The sequence below is a fragment of the Trachinotus anak genome, unplaced genomic scaffold (assembly GCF_046630095.1).
Source record: "Trachinotus anak isolate AG129_WGS33_773 ecotype Australia unplaced genomic scaffold, CSIRO_AGI_Tana_v1 ptg000001l, whole genome shotgun sequence".
Lineage (NCBI taxonomy): Eukaryota > Metazoa > Chordata > Actinopteri > Carangiformes > Carangidae > Trachinotus > Trachinotus anak.
The window spans coordinates 11,295,291-11,317,856 of record NW_027273852.1 but is presented as its reverse complement, the minus strand read 5'-3'; the positions used below and the strand labels follow the sequence as shown (position 1 = coordinate 11,317,856).

General features: G+C 38.4%; 3 protein-coding genes and 3 long non-coding RNA genes across 10 annotated transcripts in view; 5 read left to right on the top strand and 1 right to left on the bottom strand.

The window, feature by feature from the left end:
• Window positions 1–714: 714 nt before the first annotated feature.
• On the top strand, window positions 715–5,747 carry LOC139620513 (uncharacterized). The gene is made up of 6 exons (XM_071476141.1): window positions 715–878; window positions 3,642–3,753; window positions 3,843–4,160; window positions 4,267–4,363; window positions 5,219–5,288; window positions 5,390–5,747. Exons 2-6 carry the CDS (start codon window positions 3,678–3,680, stop codon window positions 5,489–5,491), a joined length of 663 nt encoding a protein of 220 aa, XP_071332242.1. The 5' UTR covers window positions 715–878; window positions 3,642–3,677; the 3' UTR covers window positions 5,492–5,747.
• On the bottom strand, window positions 3,709–20,509 carry LOC139620536 (uncharacterized). Its single transcript, XR_011690831.1, has 3 exons — window positions 20,376–20,509; window positions 4,310–4,357; window positions 3,709–3,903 (listed from the first exon to the last, which is right to left on the bottom strand). It is a non-coding gene; the product is annotated as an uncharacterized lncRNA (long non-coding RNA).
• LOC139620525 (uncharacterized) lies at window positions 6,584–10,629 on the top strand. Its single transcript, XR_011690829.1, has 5 exons — window positions 6,584–6,717; window positions 6,813–7,130; window positions 7,231–7,327; window positions 9,972–10,041; window positions 10,143–10,629. It is a non-coding gene; the product is annotated as an uncharacterized lncRNA (long non-coding RNA).
• LOC139620530 (uncharacterized) lies at window positions 11,251–15,247 on the top strand. The gene is made up of 5 exons (XR_011690830.1): window positions 11,251–11,915; window positions 12,011–12,328; window positions 12,435–12,531; window positions 14,356–14,443; window positions 14,593–15,247. It is a non-coding gene; the product is annotated as an uncharacterized lncRNA (long non-coding RNA).
• On the top strand, window positions 16,578–19,731 carry LOC139620516 (nectin-1-like; the record flags this gene model as incomplete). The annotated part of the gene is made up of 2 exons (XM_071476156.1): window positions 16,578–16,857; window positions 17,058–19,731. Coding segments are annotated over 2 exons (648 nt in total), but the record flags the coding sequence as incomplete, so codon positions are not given.
• Window positions 19,869–22,566, top strand: part of LOC139620490 (nectin-1) — a 36,370-nt gene continuing 33,672 nt past the window's right edge. For all 5 annotated transcript variants that reach the window (XR_011690827.1, XM_071476109.1, XM_071476118.1 and 2 more), the window contains exon 1: window positions 19,869–20,692. Coding sequence is in view for 4 of the 5 variants with exons in the window: in XM_071476109.1 (XP_071332210.1) it covers window positions 20,560–20,692 (133 nt within the window). In the remaining variant the exon portion in view is untranslated. The remainder of the gene's footprint in view (window positions 20,693–22,566) is intronic.

The following is a 22,566-nucleotide window of genomic DNA, read 5'->3' as shown; positions in this document are numbered from 1 at the left end:
ACAATGTGGGGACCATAGTCCCCATAAGGGAGGCAAGTCCCCATATTGTGTTTATATAAAAACATTTAGGTCCTCATTATATAAATAATTAAATCCTAAGGTGTAGACATGTTTCAAGGTTAGGTTTAGGTTAAGATAAGGGACAGGGTTAGGGTTAGATTAAATTCAAGGTTAGGGTAAGTAGTATGTAGTTATGTTTCATTTTAGCATAAATCTCCAGGAAATTAACGTAAATGAATGTAATGTCCTCTAAAGTCATGAAGACATGACTGTGTGTGTGCATGTGTGCAAGTATGTGTTTACACCTCAAGCACTCTTAGTGTCTTGATACGAAATGCCCTCTAGTACACACACTGTGCATGTGAAACTGTGTGGTTAAGGGTTGAGGGTTGAGGCTTCCTGCTGTAGGTGCATTTGTGTCCTGTACACTCTGATAATATAATCAGGTCTCTTGTTTCACTGTGTTGTGTACTGCATCAGTCTGCCCTCATAATTTCGCAGTTGCATGTACTGAAGAGAGGGAAGAAGGCATAATGAATGCGGTCAAAACAGCTAATCAGTGCTCATCATGGCTGTGTTAAGACAGATGGAAGGATTCACACATTGATGGTGAAAAGCAATGTTCCTTTTTCTTGCTTGTTAGTCCAGCCTCTTCTCACTCAATCTTTGGTGAATATGGCCAAGGGCGCCTGAGGACTGCCATTACCAAAGACCTCATTCATTAACCTGGCATTTGGAAAAAAAAAAAATCTTCAGAGCTGCACATACACACACACACACACACACAAACACGTGCACATACAAATGCATATGATAGCAACAAGGAAATATGCTCAACACCTCATACAGAGTGGGAGAAGGTGTGTGCCCAAACAAGCGTGAGTATAAATGAATTGTTTTTCTTTCTGGCAGTTCCAGCCTTCTGCAGACCTTTTGTCAACCTGTACTCTTTAAACAGATCTTCAGCCTATAATCAAATTCTGCTCCGTCAGCCCAGCATTAAAGAAGCGAGAGAGAGAGAGAGAGAGAGAGAGAGAGAGGAAGGAATGACAACAAAGAAGCTTCCATGATAGCATTTCATAATACAACCCACAATTTACGGTGTCATTTTCTTGTATGAACCAACCCCAAATCAGTGGACTGTGGATGAACTCGAAACAATGGGGGGAACAAGGTTGTAACAATTGGGCATTAGTTAAAACTAACATGGTTCAACAACCTTGCAATAATGTTCATTTTTGTTGAGAGGGGTTGATTCCATTTTTAGGTTTTAGGTTGTTTATAGAGTTGATCCCGACCACCTTTTATGTCGGGTCACAAGATAGCTACACCAAACAATAAAAATTAGACTATTTTAATTCTAACAAACTTCATATTGTGGGATATATTATGAAGCATCCATACTCACAGCAATCGGCACTTTATTGTCTGCTTGACAGATTTCTATGCTTCTTTAGCAATGCAATGCAAACAAACACACTTACTTTGCTTACTGCTTTGCTGATGCCAGGAGTAGTTAGAAGTGTGAACAAGTCGATTACAGCAGCCCCTGCTGGTGTACAATACAATTACCGCACTCCCTCACCACTCCTTGTTTTCAAGCCATCTCAATTTTTACCCTTTATGCACCTTCAATACTGCTACCTACTCCCCACACATAATCAGCTCTTTATTAAAGAGGCTGTAAAATGTACAACATTCTGAAAAAAAGCCTGAGCACACGTTCCTGGATCTGCTTGTAGAATATTGATTATCATTTGATGCCCTTTTGTCTTTAACACTTTTGAAAAGTGTGAATTTCCTGTTCCTCTTCCTTTGTAACATTTGAGTCTGTGAGTTGCGCAGTGTGTTTGCAAGCAGAAATTAAGGAAATGAGAGTCATCTTGTATTGTGTTAGCGACTTTCCGTATGTGTGCGCTGGATATATATACAATCCATGTATAATAGTATCAAAGCTAAGCTATGGCCTAGCTCACAACACAACTTTCTTAATTGTTAAGATGAATGCTTATGGGATCTACAGGTTATCAGACTGTGACATTTCAAGTAAATTATAGAGCACATTTTGCTGGTCATCATCCTCTCCCTCATCTATCTATGAGATAGGGGATGTCATTTTTGATAAATGTTCTGTTTTATATTCTAAAAATATCTTAATATCAGACCCTTTCCACTTTGAATTATACATTTAATTTTAATTTTGATTTGTGTTCAATTCAGTTGTACAACACTTATCTTAAATACCCTCTGAAATAATCAGTTGCCATTTAGGAGGTCAAAATTATTTAAAATAAATATACATACATGTCAATTCTATTTTGTATACACTGAGTAGTCTACTGGATTCAGACCTGGTGACAGGGGGAAGCCACTGAAATACACTGGCTTCATTGTCATGTTCTTTAAACTTTTGCTTTGTGACATTATGGACTATCATGTTGGAAATAAGCATTAGAAGATGGTAGATTGTGGCCAAGAAAGGACGCACAGGGTCAGTAAGAATACTCAGATTGAGGCTGTGACATTCAAAACATGATTGATTGGTATCCTAACTGTTCTATCTAACACTAATACATTGATGCAGGGTCTTTAACAGGCTTCAACTAGAGGTCTGTGTGACCCTCACCACCTCTCATCCCCTTAAGTACTATGATGGAATTTCAGGAGGTCTTTTCAATCAAAGTAATACATATTCAACAACTTCAGTTTACTAAAATAATATCAGATCATCAGAATGTTTCCAATCAGACCTTCACAGGAGAACAGAACCAAGTCTCCAGATCTAGGACTGAAAAGAGAATGAGACAGATATATAGATATAGATATAGTATTTGCGCTATATGGGACCCTGTTTTCTGTAAATTTAAGCAGATTTCATACTTGTAAATCATGTTAAACTGTCTTGTTATCAAAGTGGTGAACTTTTCCAAAGTAGGAGTAGTAAAGTATGAAACTCAGAGGCAAGTGGCTGAACATTTTAATTACACAGTGCATAATGGCAGAACTAAATTTCTTTAAATGGTGGAATTTAGGACCTTAAAGCTGGTTACATGAGGCTACTCACAGCTGATCATCATGACTCAGATTAAAAAATGTAAGGTTTTATTGAGGGTTCAAGTCTGTGCACGTGTCATTTATCATATCATGCTCAACTGACATAAAAGCTTTTGTTAAGGAAAGCCATGAATCAGGATCACTGTAGTGGTTGAACATTTTTTATTGTGCACTGAGAAACAGAAGAGAATTATTGTCAAGACCTAGTTCTTGTGGTTGGTTGTAAGCATCATAAAGCATGCAACATGTTGAGCAATGGTATAATGTTAGTCAACTGTAGGAATATAGGTTCACACTGTGTGGGTAAAGTGTGATGGGTTTTATGAAGAGGGGTTTTTCCTGCAGTTGAACACTATACATTTCATTTGTGCGTTTTAAACAGCAATTGATCACATGATTAACAAAAATGAACTGGAAAAATTATTTGTAATATGATTACATTCCCAGGTTATTTTCAATAAAGATCTATTGTGTATGTGATTCCCAAATAACACGGAGGATTGATGCAGTGAGACAGGTTTGAGCTTAGCTAAAGAGCAACCAACCACTTCCTTTTCTCTGTCCCTCCTACACAAATACATTTAAAGGTTGATGGTGAAGTTCCATCTGTCTTCCTCTGTCTGATGGCTGTCATCTTCAGGCGAGACCAAGCAGCTCTGTTCTCCATTCAGCTACTGCTTGTGTACCATGTCTTTGCAGGTACAGTGAAGATTTGTGTGTTTGATGCGTGTTTTAAATGTAATTACAGATTTCATTTTATATTGACTGATTGTTTCCTTCCATGTTAGAACATTATCCAGTGGAGCACAGGAATATACTGGTGTCCAGGGGAGACCCCGTCATGTTCACCTGCAACATATCCATGAAAAACATAACACAAATCAACTGGATCAAAGACAAATTTCTTTTTGCTCATAGCATTTCACTCAATAAGACTTTTTCAAATTTCACATCTGACCGATTGAAAATAGACCCTGGCTTTCCTTCAAATCTGAATATTTTCAATGCTCAGCATGACGATGCAGGACTCTATAGATGTGAAGTAACTGGTGGAAATGGCAAAAGGACTGCTACGTGGAATTTAACAGTGCCTAAGAAACCTGAAAGTAGGTAGAGAACAAAGCAGGGCTAATCATTTCTACACCAGGCGTAGTGCATTTCAGAGCTCAAACTGCGGACTTCCTGAATTAATTCACGTCTGATTCTTTGCAGAAATCATCGGCTTCCATTCGTGGTATTTTCTATACATACTCACAGCTGTAACTGGACTGCTCCTATGTGGCATCACTGCAGCTGTCTGCCTCTGCAGGTGAGTGACACCTTTTAGCTGTCAGATTTGTTTTACTCTTCAGTTCTGGTGCAGAGCAGCTGATGTGACTATAAAGCTTATTCACAGATATTTTGTATGTGCACGTTTAAAGGGTCAGTTTACCCAAAAGGATATCTGACTTACAGGAGGGATGTTTTACCATCTAGGTTTTTATTAGAATTGAAGGTTTCCTTTTTGAACTTGAAAACAATGAAAAATACAATCTCACCATGTGTCCTGCTCGGTAGACGTTTTGTAGCTGTGGACTGAGTTCCTCAGGCATCCTGGAAATTAAAATATCCACATTGTCAATTTTTTCTGACGTCTTAAGAGCAAGACTTAACATTTCTGAATTGCGGCCAGTATTTGGAGAAGTTATACTGTATTTTAACAATAGCAAAAGAAAAGCACAACTTCAACAGCAACACCTTTTCAGGAAAAAGTTTCTCTTGAGACCAGCCAGGACTCAGCCAGGACTCTGGAAATTTTTCATAGGGGCTATCATAGGGGTCATGGTGTTTGTATTTTTGTTTGGTATATGTGACAATGTGCTGTCCTACAATTAAAAACGTAAACCTGGTGGTTATTTTCCAGTCTGTATGTTTAGACTTCTTAATTACAACTACTTGTAGTCCAGCACAACTTTATGCCAGGAAATTATGAATGGAAAAACAAGGGTCCAAATGCACTATGTTACTATCAGGACTATAAACATGTTTTGACTCTTTGTTTTTCATTTTACAAAACATCAAACTGCTCAATCCATTGTGAAAATTAAATCCAAAGTTAGTCACATTCTCTGCAACACCTGGAATGGGATGATTATCATTGTGTGCCACGGCTTGATCTCCACAGAATACGAAGGACCAGGACACCAAATCAAGACCCAGTCCAGAACCAGTTTCATATTCAGCCAGGAGGAGAGGTCAGAGGAACTTTGTCATTTTCACACTGTCACGTTTCTTTGCTTTTCTTTTCTTTCTCTGAGAAATCAATGAACTTTACTTTCACTTTTTGTCTTTGTAGGTGGTTCTCCCTCAACCGCAGGCTGACACAGACAGTAGGAGAAATCACAAGAGGAGGAGTCAGTACATGGAGAGGTTCAATTCAGTCTATGGTCTCTACTGAGCTGACAGGCCATTCACATGAAACTGACACATGAGACAAACCAGCTGGTTCAAGTGACTCTGACTTATCTACCATTAATACAATGAAACCACAGCCTTCACTTTAAGAAAAACTTAGTTTTTATCTTATCTTTTATATTCATCAAACTGTGTATTTCAATATGTATTTTTCATGTATGCAGTGCTTTTATCAACAGTATGTTGTGTTGAATGTTGTCCTGTCTGTCCTGCATTATGAGCTCACCAAGGCAAGTTCCTAATAATGTTTGTTGTGTTATGTTGTTAATTCAACTCAACAGTCTTTAACTGGAGGTGTGTGCCCTCTAGTGATCTGTGATGGAATTACATGGGGTCCCTTCAATAAAAATAATCTATGTTTCAAAGACTAAAATCAAGCAAAGTTTTATTTTCACTTATTCCACAATTACTCAATGGACACATCAGATTTATAGTCTAACTATGCAGACATGCAAAACTGTATAAAATGAGACAGTGAGGATGTCTTCATAGTGTAAGTCTGCAGTGCAGGGTTGGGGTTATGCACTGTCTGTCACCAGGGGACTCATGTTGTGGACCCCCACAGAGAGGTGGGTGGTTTAGTGAATGTAAGTCAACAGATTTGGTTGTGTTAACAGAGCCAAAGTGTCATGTGATGAAAAGTGAACTATTCCAAAACAGAAGCTGTTGACTCGTCATAGGTTTCACATATGAAATTCACTGAGTACCACAACAGAGTGATTCAAGACCTGGTTATCATGTTTCTTATAAGTATCAGTAACTTTCCGACATCTTCTGAAACCAAACTCAGCAGTATGGTCACACTATGTGGGTAAAGCGTCCTCATCATCGTGCAGATGTGGTGTTCCTGCAGTGTATATTATGTTCATTTTAGATTTCAGTTTATCACATTACTAATAAAATTTAGATCATTCTTAACTTATTTCCAAGAAGGACTGAGCTTGAATTCTCAATATTCTAGATTTCATGAACTAATTGTGTTTATGATTCCTACATAACATTATGTTCCATGAAAAGTCTGAGACAACTTAGTGTTACGGTTAGCTTAAGAGCAACTAACCACTTCCTTTTCTCTGCCCCTCCTCCACAAATACATTTAAACGTGATGGTGAAGTTCTGTCTTTCTCTGTCAGATGGCTATCATGTACAGGCGAGACCAAGCAGCTCTGTTCTCCATTCAGCTACTGCTTGTGTACCATGGTTTTGCAGGTACAGTGAAGATTTGTGTGTTTGATGCATGTTTATTCTGTAGATGTAATTACAGATTTCATTTTATATTGACTGATTGTTTCCTTCCATGTTAGAGCTTCATCTGCTGGAGCACAGTAATATACCGGTGTCCAGGGGAGATCCCGTCATGTTCACCTGCAACATATCCATAATAAATGTAACACAAATCAACTGGATCAAAGACAAATTTCTTTTTGCTCATACAATTTCACTCAATCTGACTTTTTCAAATTTCACATCTGACAGATTGAAAATAGACCCTGGCTTTCCTTCAAATCTAAATATTTTCAATGCTCAGCATGATGATGTAGGACTCTATAAATGTAATGTATCAGGTGGAAATGGCACAAGGACTGCTATGTGGAATTTAACAGTGTCTGAGAAACCTGAAGGTAGGTAGAGAACAAAGCAGGGCTAATCATTTCTACACCAGGCGTAGTGTATTTCAGAGCTCAAACTGCGGACTTCCTGAATTAATTCACGTCTCTGCAGGAATCATCGGCTTCCACTCGTGGTATTTTCTATACATACTCACAGCTGTAACTGGACTGCTCCTATGTGGTATCACTTCAGCTGTCTACCTCTGCAGGTGAGTGACACCTTTTAGCTGTCAGATTTGTTTTACTCTTTTCAGTTCTGCTGCAGAGCAGTTGTCAATACTGGGAACTAAGGCTGATGTGACTATAAAGCTCATTGACAGATATTGTGTATGTCCACATTTAAAGGGTCAGTTTACCCAAAAGGATTTACCCCAACGGGATATTTTGCCATCAAGGTTTTTATTAGAATTGAAGGTTCCTCCTTGAACTTGAAAACAATGAACAATACAATCTCACCACAAGGCCTGCTCAGTAGATGTTTCGTAGCTGTGGACTGAGTTCCCCAGTTGTCTCGGAAATGAAGATTTTCACATTGTCATTTTTCTGAAGTCTTCAGAGCAAGACTGTTTAACTTGCGCTGAATAGCAGCCAGTAATGGCAGAAAGGTTACCATTATGAGATAATGTATTGTAACAGTAGGGAAAGAAAAGCACGACTTCAACAGCAAGACTTTTTAAGAAAAAGGTTCCCTGAAACCAGGAGGGTCGAGTCTGAAGAAGAAAAAGTTATTTTATCTTTCCAAAGTTATAATTCTCACTTCAAGCTCCAGAACAGTTACTGAATGGACACTGTTGTGTATGAGGGACCAAAAATGACATAAGTATAAATAAATAAATAAATGCAGAAATAAATAATTAAATACATAAATGAATGCAAAATTTAAAAGAACTGTAATGAAAAAAATGCTATTTCTGTATTTCTTTCTTTCTTTCTTTCTTTCTTTCTAAATTTCTAAATCTATTTATTTCAGGATTTCCACATTTATTCATTTATTTATTTATTCATTCATTCATTTATTTATTTGTGCATTTATTTCTATATTTCTACATTTATTTATTTCTGCATTTCTATATTTCTACATTTATTCATTTATGTATTTCAGTGACCGTATGTTAATTAGGTTGGTTATAGTGATTGGATGGATCAGCTCTTTTACTGCCTCGACTGATACATAGGAGCTTTGCCTCTCCAGTGTTGTTAACTCAGCCACTTTGACACTAGAGTTAGTGACTCTTCAAACCTCTTTGGTGGCGTTTTTCTCATAAAGCACTGAACAACAACTCTAGTGACTTCCAAAACACTTCCATACATCCCCTCATAAATACCAGCGCTGTGCAAACAAATACTCCGTATGAACTTAGAAAAAAATGTGATTGATTGTGACACAGTTTGTAAACAGAAGACAGCAGAGTGGATGTGAGCAGACAAACATCCTTCATTTGCAATTTTTTTATTTTGTATTTATTCATGTGTTTAATTGTATATTTATGTATTCATTGATTTATTTATTCAGACTTATGAGATTTTTGATCCCATATAGTTGTGAGATTGTTTCATCAACTGAAAAATGACATTTAAAAAATTCAACAGGAAAACCTTTTCAGGAAATAGGCTTCCTGAAACCAGGAGAGTCAACAGATCTATCAGCTACTTCTCCATCATTATTTCTATACCTGGCAGTGTGAAGCAGGACTTGTAGCAGTATTTAGGCATTTAGGCTGGGACATAAAAATTACACACAAAATAATTCAACATGAAATGTGAATGTAATGGAACAAGATATGAAAAAAGTTAATGCTCTAAACATTTTGAAGTTCTTATTGGCTTTGGTAGACAGGGCACTCACTGAAGTCCTGGCTTTGGCCCTGGCTGTTGTTGCTACAGAGCTAATGCACATAGCAACAATGTGGTTACAAGCATGAGCTTGTGACTTAGGCAGCTACAGCGTTGTGCACAGAGAATGGGTGGATGCTTTGGTGTAACTGTAACATCATGTAAACAGATTGACTGTAAAGGTCATGACCGTTCATGCAATGAGCTCAGACAAACTGATGTTTAAGTTTTAGTTTCGCCAGCAAATGCATCTCTGTCATTAAAAAAAGTAACCAAAAAATAGTAGAAAAACAAACAAACACACAAAACAAACAAACAAACCAAAAAATACTTTACAACATTTACAGACTTCAGTAACTGCTCTCAAATAAATTAGGCGGGTCACTGTGATATAAAATTTGAAAAAGAATAAAATTTAAATGAAAAAAAGCTGTCCAGAATGTCTTTGTAAAGGTAACAATAGCTTCTTTGTGCCATTTTAATAAACAACTGATGACTGATTATTACTAATGACTGATTATCTGATTACATTTTCAATTAATTGATTTCTTGTTAAGTCTGTGAAATGTCAGAAAACAGTCAAAAATATTCTTCACAGTTTCCCACAGTAGACGGTGATGTCTTCTGACATCTTGTTTTGTTCGCCCAACACCAAAAAATATTCAGTTTACAATGATTTAAGACAGAAGAAAGCAACAGGTCATCACATTGAAAGGCTGGAACTACAGAGCCTTTTGTCTTTTTGCTTGAAAAATGATCAAAATGATTAATCAATTATCAAAAACAGTTACCAATTAATTTTCTGTCAATGAACTAATTGATTAATCAGCTATTTGTTCCAGCTCTTCAGTTATTACAAGACTTGTGTGTGCTTTATTTTTAACTGCTTTCTTTTATATAGTACTTTTATTTCATTTTTTTATTCTCCATTGTCCCATGTATGAACTCTCATAAAACAAAATACCTGCAACACCTGGAATGGGATGATTATCATTGTGTGCCACGGCTTGATCTGTACAGAATACGAAGGACCAGGACACCAAATCAGGATCCAGTCCAGGACCAGTTTCATCTTCAGCCAGGAGGAGAGGTCGGAGGAACTTTGTCATTTTCACACTGTCACGTTTCTTTGCTTTTCTTTTCTTTCTCTGAGAAATCAATGAACTTTACTTTCACTTTTTGTCTTTGTAGGTGGTTCTCTCTCAACCGCAGGCTGACACAGACAGTAGGAGAAATAACAAGAGGAGGAGTCAGTACATGGAGAGGCTCAATTCAGTCTATGGTCTCTACTGAGCTGACAGGCCATTCACATGAAACTGACAACTGAGACAAACCAGCTGGTTCAAGTGACTCTGACTTATCTACCATTAATACAACGAAACCACAGCCTTCACTTTAAGAAAAACTTAGTTTTTATCTTATCTTTTATATTCATCAAACTGTGTATTTCAATATGTATTTTTCATGTATACAGTGCTTTTATCAACAGTATGTTGTGTTGAATGTTGTCCTGTCTGTTCTGCATTATGAGCTCACCAAGGCAAGTTCCTAATAATGTTTGTTGTAATGTTGTTAATTCAACTCAACAGTCTTTAACTGGAGGTGTGTGCCCTCTAGTGATCTGTGATGGAATTACATGGGGTCCCTTCAATAAAAATAATCTATGTTTTAAAGACTAAAATCAAGCAAAGTTTTATTTTCACTTATTCCACAATTACTCAATGGACACATCAGATTTATAGTCTAACTATGCTGACATGCAAAACTGTATAAAATGAGACAGTGAGGATGTCTCCATAGTGTAAGTCTGCAGTACAGGGCTGGGGTTATGCACTGTCTGTCACCAGGGGACTCATGTTGTGGACCCCCACAGAGAGGTGGGTGGTTTAGTGAATGTAGGTCAACAGATTTGGTTGTGTTAACAGAGCCAAAGTGTCATGTGATGAAAAGTGAACTATTCCAAAATAGAAGCTGTTGACTCGTCATAGGAAACACATATGAAATTCACTGAGTACCACAACAGAGTGATTTAAGACCTGGTTATCATGTTTCTTATAAGCATCAGAATGTTTCTGAACTGCTGTGAAAACAAACTCAGCTGTACAGTCACACTGTGGGTAAAGTGTCCTCATCATCAAGTAGATGTGCTTTTCCTGTAGTTGAGCATGTCCATCATGTTCAGTTTAGATTTCAGTTTATCACATTACTACTAATGAAATCATTTTTAGTTTATTTTCAAGAAGGACTGAGCTTGAATTCTCAATATCCTGATTTGAATTAAATAATTGTATAACATTGTTCCATGAAAGATCTGACTTGTTGAAGCTCAACAAAAGTTGAACTAACCACTTCCTTTCCTCTTCCACTCCTACAAGAATACATTTAGAGGTCTTCTCAGTCTTTTCTGTCTGATGGTCATCAGACAGAATATACTGGTGTCCAGGGGAGACCCAGTCATGTTCACCTGCAACATATCCATGATAAACATAACACAAATCAACTGGACCAAAGACACGTTTCTGACATCTTCTGAAACCAAACTCAGCAGTATGGTCACACTATGTGGGTAAAGTGTCGTCATCATCATGCAGATGTGGTGTTCCTGCAGTGTGTATTATGTTCATTTTAGATTTCAGTTTATCACATTACTAATAAAATTTAGGTCATTTTTAACTTATTTCCAAGAAGGACTGAGCTTGAATTCTCAATATTCTAGCTTTCATTAAATAATTGTGTTTATGATTCCTACATAACATTATGTTCCATGAAAAGTGTGAGACATCTTAGTGTTACGGGTAGCTTAAGAGCAACTAACCACTTCCTTTTCTCTGCCCCTCCTCCACAAATACATTTAAACGTGATGGTGAAGTTCTGTCTTTCTCTGTCAGATGGCTATCATGTACAGGCGAGACCAAGCAGCTCTGTTCTCCATTCAGCTACTGCTTGTGTACCATGGTTTTGCAGGTACAGTGAAGATTTGTGTGTTTGATGCATGTTTATTCTGTAGATGTAATTACGGATTTCATTTTATATTGACTGATTGTTTCCTTCCATGTTAGAGCTTCATCTGCTGGAGCACAGTAATATACCGGTGTCCAGGGGAGATCCCGTCATGTTCACCTGCAACATATCCATAATAAATGTAACACAAATCAACTGGATCAAAGACAAATTTCTTTTTGCTCATACAATTTCACTCAATCTGACTTTTTCAAATTTCACATCTGACAGATTGAAAATAGACCCTGGCTTTCCTTCAAATCTAAATATTTTCAATGCTCAGCATGACGATGCAGGACTCTATAGATGTGAAGTATCAGGTGGAAATGGCACAAGGACTGCTATGTGGAATTTATCAGTGTCTGAGAAACCTGAAGGTAGGTAGAGAACAAAGCAGGGCTAATCGTTTCTACACCAGGCGTAGTGCATTTCAGAGCTCAAACTGCAGACTTCCTGAATTAATTCACGTCTGATTCTTTGCAGGAATCATCGGCTTCCATTCGTGGTATTTTCTATACATTCTTACAACTGTGTATGCATTTCTTCTCGGCAGCATCACTGCAGCTGTCTGCCTCGGCATGTGAGTAAAAATTTTCATTGTGTGAAAGTTGTTATCATTGCAAAAGTTACATCTTGCATGTGCTTTAGTTTTAAACCGTTCAAACTACGGTTTAAAACTGTGCCTTGTCTTCATCATTGCCTACAATGACTTCCTTTACCTTCCCCCATTTGTCAAGGTGTGACCGTGGTGTGAGCTTGTTGCATTGTTAAATTATGTGTTTGTATGTATTAACCCGTTTATGCCCAGATTTTTTTCAGAGTTGTAAGGCATATCATTTTATCAGTTGAGTCCCTCTGAATCATGTTATGTATTTATTTTTTCCATTTTGTACTTAGTTTTGAAGAAAATAGCATTTTTTGACACACAGCTTGTCACTAGGTCAAATGTCACCTAATAATAATAGAGAAATAATAATAATAATATAGTCATAACAAAATAATAATATGGTCATAATAAATGATAACAAAAAGGTGGCGCCTCAGGTTCCCCCTGTATAAAATTCAAAACAACAAACAATTTGAACTGGTTTCTTTATTCTCAATTTTTTTTATACTCAAAACCTCAACAAACAGTTTTTTCTTAGAACCTCTAAAAACCTGGTGGCATCAGTTATCGCCACCGCCATTGAAGATCTTCTGCCCTGCCTACTTGGCTTTGTTCCATGGCGCAGAAGGAGGGTCTGGGCTACCAGCCTCTGGAAGGAGAGGAGATCCTTCTGCCCGCTTTTCCAGGACCTAAATGAATGACAAAACAAGCATGATAGATGCATGAATGGGCCATGTTTTTGTTTGCATATGATGCTATTGATGAATCATCAATATCATCCTTTCTACAGCATCATGCCCCACATGTAGAATGTTCTGTAAAAGCAATATCACACTTGAGTTTGTGATGTTGGTCTGGATATCATCACTGTTGCTCTTGTCGACCGAAGAGCACTAGCGATGACCTCGAGTCAAACATCACAAACTCGATTGTGATATCGCTAAATAACATACAGCCTTGTGTACCTGTGAATTTATTTAGCTAGGAAGAGTATTCTAAGAGGACTAAAATGAGCCATTGTGCCCACTGGCAACTTTTGTTGCCACTCACAGAAATAAGCCCATGAACAAAAAAATATTTATCCTTGGTACAATTTTTGGGGGGAGGGTTACTCTAGAGACTTGAATGATTAAATAATTATAAATATGTTTGGGGGGAAAATCATAAGAAATTTATGAAAATTACCTCTTTCCAGGAAGATTTGCATCCGCCATGTCTTCAGCCGGAAGGAGCAGGAAGTAGATGATGTCATGCGATAGGAAGCACTTGGAAACAATTTTTTAAAAATCAAAACCTTTGTCTAAGTTATCTACTAGCATATAAGTGGAAAAAGTTGCATTAGTACCTTTGAGATTTTTTATTGTGAGTCGAAAGTGACAGTGATACAGTTTGGCAACAATTGTTGCAAGGGGGCAAAACGGGTTAAATTAAATGTATTTTCTACAATTACTGAATATATTTGACATTGTAGGCTACATTCCTCTGTCCAATAAAAAAAATGAATTACTGTTGCATACATTTTGACAAGAAATCTTTCTTAATATAAAAACATATAAAAAAATATAACACCCACTTTTTTGCAGAAGAATTATTTTTACATTTGATAGTATCTGATAATACTTCTGTACGTTTACTTCTGTAGGATTTTAAATGCAGGACTTTTACTTGTAACATCACCAGTGTAAAAAGTTTTAGACCCACCACTGGTTCCCAGTAAACAGTATCAACCTGATCTCATATATTAATGTCTGAAACAACTGCAATGAGCTGTGTGGTGTCTCAACTCTATCGCTGCAGAAAATGCTGGACTGAGACCCCAGAAAAGAAACAATATGACAGCAGGACGCTGAGTTACACCCAGTTTCATGTTCAGCTGGGAGGAGAGGTCAGAAGAACTTTGTCATTACTCAAACTATCACACTCTCAAGTTAAATTAAGCAAATTTCTGCAGTCTCTACTATTTCCTGCCCATCTGATTCTTTGTTTTTCTCTTCTGGAGTTAAAGCAAGTCTGTTTTCTCTCTGATCCCCACAGGTGGCTCCTCCTCACCCCCGAAGTTGTGCAGAATACAGACAAATCACAAACAGATGCAGTCAGCACTTTGAGAGTTAAATGCATGGCCTCTACTGAGCTGACGAGTATGACCTTCAGATTAAAGCTCAGTAAGAAACAAGAGATATTTTTGGGACAGAAAGTACAAGAGAGAGGATATATTTGAAAAATAAATAAATCCAGTCAGTAGAATGAAAGTCTTATATAATAAATAAATAAAAATGTAAATATTTGTTGTTATAAAAATAACACAAGGCAATGTGTAGATTTTAATTTCTTGGAACCAGACACCTCATATTATCTTACTGTACATGGTTGGGTATATGAACATAACATGCATGTTAAATACATTTAATCTTGAAAAGTTTAAAGCCTATTGTTTTGTTGGTGTTTCTTTCATTTCTTTGCTTTGCTTTGCTTTGTTTTGTTAAGTTTTGCTTTTTGTGCAGGCAGAACAGTGTCTGTGGAATGAAGAAATATTTTATAGGTCTGTTAATCATGCACCAGATGATGATTGGTTAAGTTTGTGGATAATCTGATGAAGAGTTTGTCACAAGAAGATCACAACTGTTGTTTACAGCTGCCCAGCTGATCCCTGTTGTACTGTTGTTGGTTTTTTTAGTTTAGTTTAGTTTGGTTTAGTTTTTTAAAAGGCCAAGCTTAAAGTAAACCTGATTCCTACAGTTCAGATTGATCTATGGATGCTGGGATATACTACTCATGGATTTCACATATTCTACTTTGACTTACAGTCAGGTGTCCAGCAGTCAGCTACCATTTCCTTCTCATTCAGAATCATTTTGCTTAGATACTGGTACTAAAGGTGATAGCCATGCTTCTCTTTCTGATGGACTTGTTCACATGTTAATTATAATTGATTAAAAATTGTCATGATATTTGTCTTCTGTTTTGCAGTTGTTTGATTGAGACCTTTGAACTGAGGATATTAATAATTGTCTGGTACTGTGATAATTGTGATCACTATGTAAATAACTCTATATGAAGAGATTCTGGAAATCAACCACAGACATCACTTTGACATCATCCTGCATTTGTGTTGTTAATAGTAGGAAAATGGCTTCTCCTCAGCCCTAAAGTTGTGCAGAATGAAAAATTGCAAAATAGATAGAAATGTAATTTTTGTTATCCTGACCATAGGTAAGATATTTAATGATTAACCAGTTTTTTCTATATAATGCATTAAAATACCTTACACTCTATTCATTTATCCGTGAACTATCCCTTTTTAAGTCCCATTCAAAAATAGCATGTTGTCACCTGATTTTAAGGGTTGAAAAAGTAGCTGTTTGGGGGCAAATATGTCGATTTTTTTTCCTCTCAGTCAAATACATCCACAGATCATCTTAATTTTTCAGTGCGAGGGCAAAGTTGGGGTTTAATCCCAATTTTTTGTAATAAAGGCTAAAGCTGTTTTTAATAGAGTCTATCCACTCACAGTTTTTACCCATGAACTATCCCTTTGAAGTCCAACTCAACAAACGGGTGAGGCTTTAGCCTTTTAGCTTTTCTCACTGAAACGTAGCTGGGAGGAGGAGGAGGAGCAGCTGCAAGCCAGAATATGGCGACTACTGTAGGCAAAGCACGACGTCTGTTTTTACTGTTTGCACTATGTCGAGCTGTCCTTGAAGACTGAACCTCTGGTAAGATGGTTAAATTGTTGAATCTTTCTTATAGACGCTGGTTTTATGTCGAACTTAGTGTGAGCGGCATTTTGACAGCAGACAGAGACCTCTGACAACCTGCGAAGATGTTTCCACTGAACGCCAACTTTCCTGAGCAGCACCCACTTATTGACACATGGTCACAGTCCAGACTTTGACGTGGAAACGTTTCGAGAGTGACCTGCAGATACTGTGCTCAGACCTGTTTTTGCTTTCTAGCAGTCTGATGAGATTTTATTCATCCCACAGCTCCCCAGGTGATTGGAGGAAAGGTGACCGTGGTGCAAACTCACTGACACCACTGAAGCCCTCACCCAGATCTCATGGCAGAGGACGACCAGAGGAAAACCTCAGAATGACAATTTCTTTACAATCCTGCCCACAGATGGACCAAAGTTTGATAATGGAAACAGTGATCGATTTGAATTTATTGGAAGCTTGAATGGGAAGAATGGATCTCTCCAGTTATCTGATGTCACATTGGTGGATGAAGGCGTCTACACATGCATCTTCACTTTGTTCCCCACTGGAAATTACAAGACTGAGATACCTCTAAATGTGCTTGGTATAATGCAACATTTTATTTTAAAAATTGCTCTGGATTTAGTGTGTGTGTGTGTGTGTGTGTGTGTGTGTGTGTGTGTGTGTGTGAGAGAGAGAGAGAGAGAGAGAGTGAGTGAGTGTGAAAGAGAGAGAGAATAGTGCCTTGTTTTTACCCCTCTACTGCTCACACGTTCATTTTTTACAATATGTTAACTCTCCTAGTGCCTCCGGTTACGTATGTGAAGGATAATGTTCCTGTTCTGGGTGATGAAGAAGTTTCCCTCGCTACCTGCACAGCTGCCGGTTCCAGGCCTCCTGCAGGGGTGAGGTGGCTCACCGGGACTTTGGCAGAAAAAGTGAGGGCAACAACAAACTCCACCCGACATGCCAATGGTACAACTACCACCGTCAGCTCGCTGCTGGGAGTCCCTACCAGAGATATCAACCAACGCTCGGTCCAGTGTGTCATCACCAGTCCAGCCCTGTTGAAAGAGGAAACGATACCCTTCAGTATACAGGTCTCCTCTGGCTATACAAATACTTTTACTAGTACCATAACCCTAACCCTGATCCTCCTATCCCACCTCTAAAGGCCCCGCACACTGGGGTCTTTCCAGCTGGCTATTTAAGCCTCATCTCTGCTCAGGTTGAAGGTGATCAAGGTTGTGCTGCAGATTACTTTAAGGTGACTCCATGCAATCCATGAGCGAACTCTATAGACCATATTCACTGGTTGGCTGTTTTCCTCTGACCTCACGCTGAGGGTGGGAAGCCTTCAACACTTTAATGTCTCTGAATAAATCCCGTGTGAGAATAGTGAGACAGTGGAAAAACTTGACCTGTTTACCATCACTTCTGATAAATGGGCGGATGAATCTGTCAGAATCTCCAAAACAACAACATAAAAGTCAACGTTAGAGCTACTAAAGTTGTCCGATGACAAATCAATCCACTGACTTGTGCAAACAATAAACAGTAACTAATGTAATAGAGTTTCATGATTAACCTGCATCAATGATACAGTAATATTATGACAGCAGAACAAGAGCATCTCTGTTGATTTAACCTTTCATTTCTATGTTGGTTGTGAAATGAATGAGCATTATTCCACTTGTTTCTGCCAGGTTTCATGTTGCGAGGTAAAATTTAATGACAGAGCCAGGAAGCAAGTGACGTTCTACAAACAGTTTTATTTTTGGCAAAAGAGTACCTCAGTATACCTAAAAACAAGCTTCCCTGCAGGGCACAGGTAATTAGTTAAGTTAGCAGTAAGAAGAAGCTCAGCAGTACCACATTATCCTTTCAGTGACAGAATTTGAGCTTCCCACCCAGACCGTGACGTCAGAGGAAAATGGCCGCCGTGTGAATATGGTCTATTGTCTATTTTAAATGATCATCCTGCACAAACATAGAATAACAAGATTTTACATAGGAAAAAAAAGGAGGAAAAAAATTAGATCTTGAAAGTTTTTTGTTGACCTTTGGGAACAGCTTTATTTCAGCTCAGCTCAGTGATAACAAGAAACTAGTCACATCTTGAGCTGAGTGTTGCTGAGTGGACCTAAGGTGTTATAGAGCAGTCATGGTCCTGTTCCGATTGGACACGTTAATTATATTTGATTTGAATTTTGGCTGAAATTAAACTGAGATTCTGTTCTATTATATAATGTATAATAAATTTAATACATGTAAGTGTGGCAAGTCAGCAGCAGGTGGTGGCAAAGTTTTGTTATGAATGTTATGAGAATCCGCAGTGTGGATGATGTGCGTTTTTAAAGACAGAGGCTAGACCTGTTTTTATGCTTTACATGTTTGAGATGGATATCTCATGTATGATGCCATGCTATACTATAAGGTCATTGTGGCTATTGGTCACGAAAAGAAGGAAATATGCAATGGTGGTTAAAATCAAGACTGGTAACGAATTCAGACAAACTGACCAGACCTAAAAAGGAATACAAACAGTCTTTCCATTGATAAGTGGATAGAAAAAAACTGACAACAACTAGAAATACTGTGGTTGTGAGTCCAGCCCTCCTTAGAAATATTTCACCAGCCCAGTCCCATGATGTGTAATGTCTAACCACGCAGATTCAAACAAATAGCTTTTCATGCATAAAAACCTAACTGCAGTGGCTAATTTTTGAGTCCCGCTCGTAGGACCTGCTTTTCTTCATTATCTTAACAATGAACAGTTGCCCCCAGATGGGGCTGAACTTCCCGCACTGTGTGAGAAAGCTCAGCTTTGTTTCTACAGCAGCTCCACTACAATGTGTCTTTGTATGAGAGCCTTGCACATTCCTGTGTCTGAGGTCGGGCCATTGGCAGTCACTGCCATGCAACCTTCAACATCAGTCACTCTGGTTGGCACTCAGTCTTTTTAAGGCCAGACATTGCATAACAACATCGTACGATTCTGTCCTCTAATTAGTGAAGTGATTTGCTGAGTTACAGTGAGGTTGCTTTAAAATTGCTGTGAGGAGTGGAACTGAAATGACTGACTTGCTTGTGAAGGAAAGAAGAGGACGTTGTTATTGGTCAAGGCAGCTGATGTGGGAAAATTTATCATGTCTCCTTTTCTGCAACCTTCAGCAGTAGAGCACTGAGCTCCTTTGCTTGATAGTAGTTTGGCTACTTTCATTATGAGTTCCCTTTGTTCCTTTTATGCATTTAAAGTAATGTACTCAGTTTTTTTAGAAACGTCCATTTTACACTACATTGAGTATATATTTATACTATCACATGCATATTTAGTTAATTATGTATATTGAGTTGTTTATATTATATGGAAGCAATGTAAGATGTGTCCCCTTTATTTAGATATAAAACCAGTCCACAAACAGTCAACAAACAACCATCACCAGTGTTCAAATTTGGCAATAAACTGTCAATTGGATCTGTCTTCTTCTTCTATCATCTTCTGCCCTCCTTGACCGCACAGCCGCAGTGTTTTTCATATTTGATATGAGAAAGCATGAGGACCAGCTACTTGAAGTTACTCTTATTTTTTCTTACTGTTTTGGCACCATGGAGCTTCGTAGTGGTAGGAATGGGTCTAATTCACATTGTGTTGAGAGGAAATCAGCAAATCTATTGTAGTATTTTCTTCAGTTCTTCTTTGACCTTTGAACCGCAGATATGTTTCATTTGTCAGGTACTGCATTAATTGTGATGGCTGTTTTTATGATATGAAGAGATTCTGGAGGCCAACCACACACATGCATTCGGTTTGAAAATGAAGTTTTTGTTATACTGACATTAGGCAAGATTAAAAGATTAATGAAAGGTTAAAAAGACGACCTTAATTTTTCAGCGCAAGATTTAAGTCAGAGTTTAATCCCAAATATGTGTTGGCTAATTAATTGTTTGTAATATTGGCTCCAGCTGGTTTTAATAGAATCTTTTCGCTCATACAGCTTTTGCCCCTTGAAACCCATGCTGTTAGCTGTGCAAATACTGCATTAAAAAAAAAAAACAACTCTATCAATTAATTTGTCCATTAATTAACCCTAGAGTGAAAATCAATAACCTAAATCTTACTGTCATCGTCAGCCGATTGGTCTTTCTCACCAAAAACGTAGCAGGGAGGAGGAGGAGCAGCTGTATTCCTGAAATGGCGACTACAGCCTAACATCCATGTGTGCAAGCGGCTCTCTCCACTTGTACTTGTCGGGGCTGTGTTTGAAGACGTGACCGCTCGCTGGGAAGCGAAACGAATGGATGGATGGAGCCACACATGGTGTTTGTGTCCCTCAGGGACAGGCCTCAAGTCCGGCCATCGCATCCGTTTCTCCGCTTCTGCCGTAGACTGACGGTGATGTCGGTGCTGGTGCTGATCCAGAGCAGATGTTCACACGGTAAGACGCGTCCACGCTCTCATTTGTAAAGACGCTGGTTTTATGTCGCTTTCGGTGTCGTGTCGGAAGCAGCGACGGGCCACGTATCGAAAACCGCATTTTAAGCGCAGCAGGCGGAAATTTCCTATTTAACAAAGACAACATGAGCAGAAATAATGCGAGAGCCGACGTTTTGTGCGGCACCAGACGCTCACAGGTTAACGGTATTTATAGAAACGTAACAAAAACAAAGCAGATGAATCTCAGGGCCGATGTTTAACTGTTTAGTTTGTGATCATGTTTTGTTTTGGTCGTTTTGCACCTTGTGTTGCAACATAGGATGAAGATCCAGGGACTTAAATTGAAAGAAGATACAACTGTTATTGAGCGCACTATAGACTGTACTCGCACCTTCCACATGTCACTCCGCCTTTGTTTAATTTACACGGGGGTGGGGCCCAATCCATCCATGGAAAGTACCCAAAGTACAGCAGTTCACGTCAGCCTCTCTACCAGGTGCTTTATGCTGCTAACTTGTAACAATAATAGTAATTAATGATAATAAAGGATGTAATACGTAACACTGAAACAATGAAAATGCACATTTTTCTACACTTACATTTACCTAGAAAAAATCTAGCTCACACTACTTTTTAATTTTTTCACCTAAAAGATCTAAATAGCTCTCATACCACTGTTGAATAATTTGCAACAGCTGCAAGACTGAAGAGACAAAAGTGGCCGGTGGTATGTTGCAAGTGTTGCGGCTTATGCTGATCTGTAGTGCTATGCCACACGTGTTTTAAGGCCACATACCATTTCCAGACAGTGCAGCTTGACAGTGGCTGACCACTGCAACACTTACATGCTTTACTAATGTCCTTCACTTGTAAGTCCCTTTGGATAAAAGCTTCTGCCAGATGAGTAAATGTAAATGTATTGTTTGTTTTCAGAGAACAGAGTAAGTATGAAATAGTGGCTGAAATGTAGCCCATTAAAGCTACATGTTAACCAGCAGTCACTGAGAGGTCACCACACACACAAGTTAAAGACAATGGCTGTGTTTTCAGCTATATTCATTTGTAAAAAGATCACTCAGAGAGAAAGTTAGAAATTCATTCATGTCATTTTCTGTGTATGGAACCAAATCTGTCTCACAAGATTTTGAAATTGTAAAGCCTGGGAATTGCAGGTGTCACTTGGCAGTGGTCGGCCACTATCAGACTGACACCGATAAGTTTGTCTCGAATGCTCTATTGTTGAATTGGCATTTACAGTATAACCATATCAGGTGTGATCATTATATACATAACCCTTTCAGACTATCCAAAGATAGGTTTCATGAGAAAATACCCTGAGGTCTAAGCCAATCATGTCTGGCCCGGTAAAGAATGGTTTGTGCTATGATGATAACAACCGGTTACCCTTCAAAGTCATGGCGGATAATATGTCATTTGTATGCCTGGTTAATGTTCAGCATTGTGGAGTTTTATTTGATGTAATGTATGATCACCACCAAACCCAGAGCTATCCGACCACTGTCAAGTGGCACCTGCCTTTGGGAAACGGTGGGTGCCGGTGGATCATCAGCAGCATACGAGCAGAGATCGGCATAAACTGCTCCACTAGCTCCACTAGCAGCATACCATTAGCCAGTCTTCGACATGGAGATATTAAAGGACCTTCTAAAAATACATCCACGCTTTTCGGTCCTGGCATCTCTGCGTGATTGTTAGTTGCCATAGATACCCACCTCACATCACAGGCGGACGTCACCCAACCAATGGAGGGTAACTTGATTGGCCTGATGTTGATTTGATTAGAGACAGAATCGATTGCTTATCCTTGGTGTCCTGCATGTTCAACCTGAATTTTGTAACTCGAATTTTGGGATC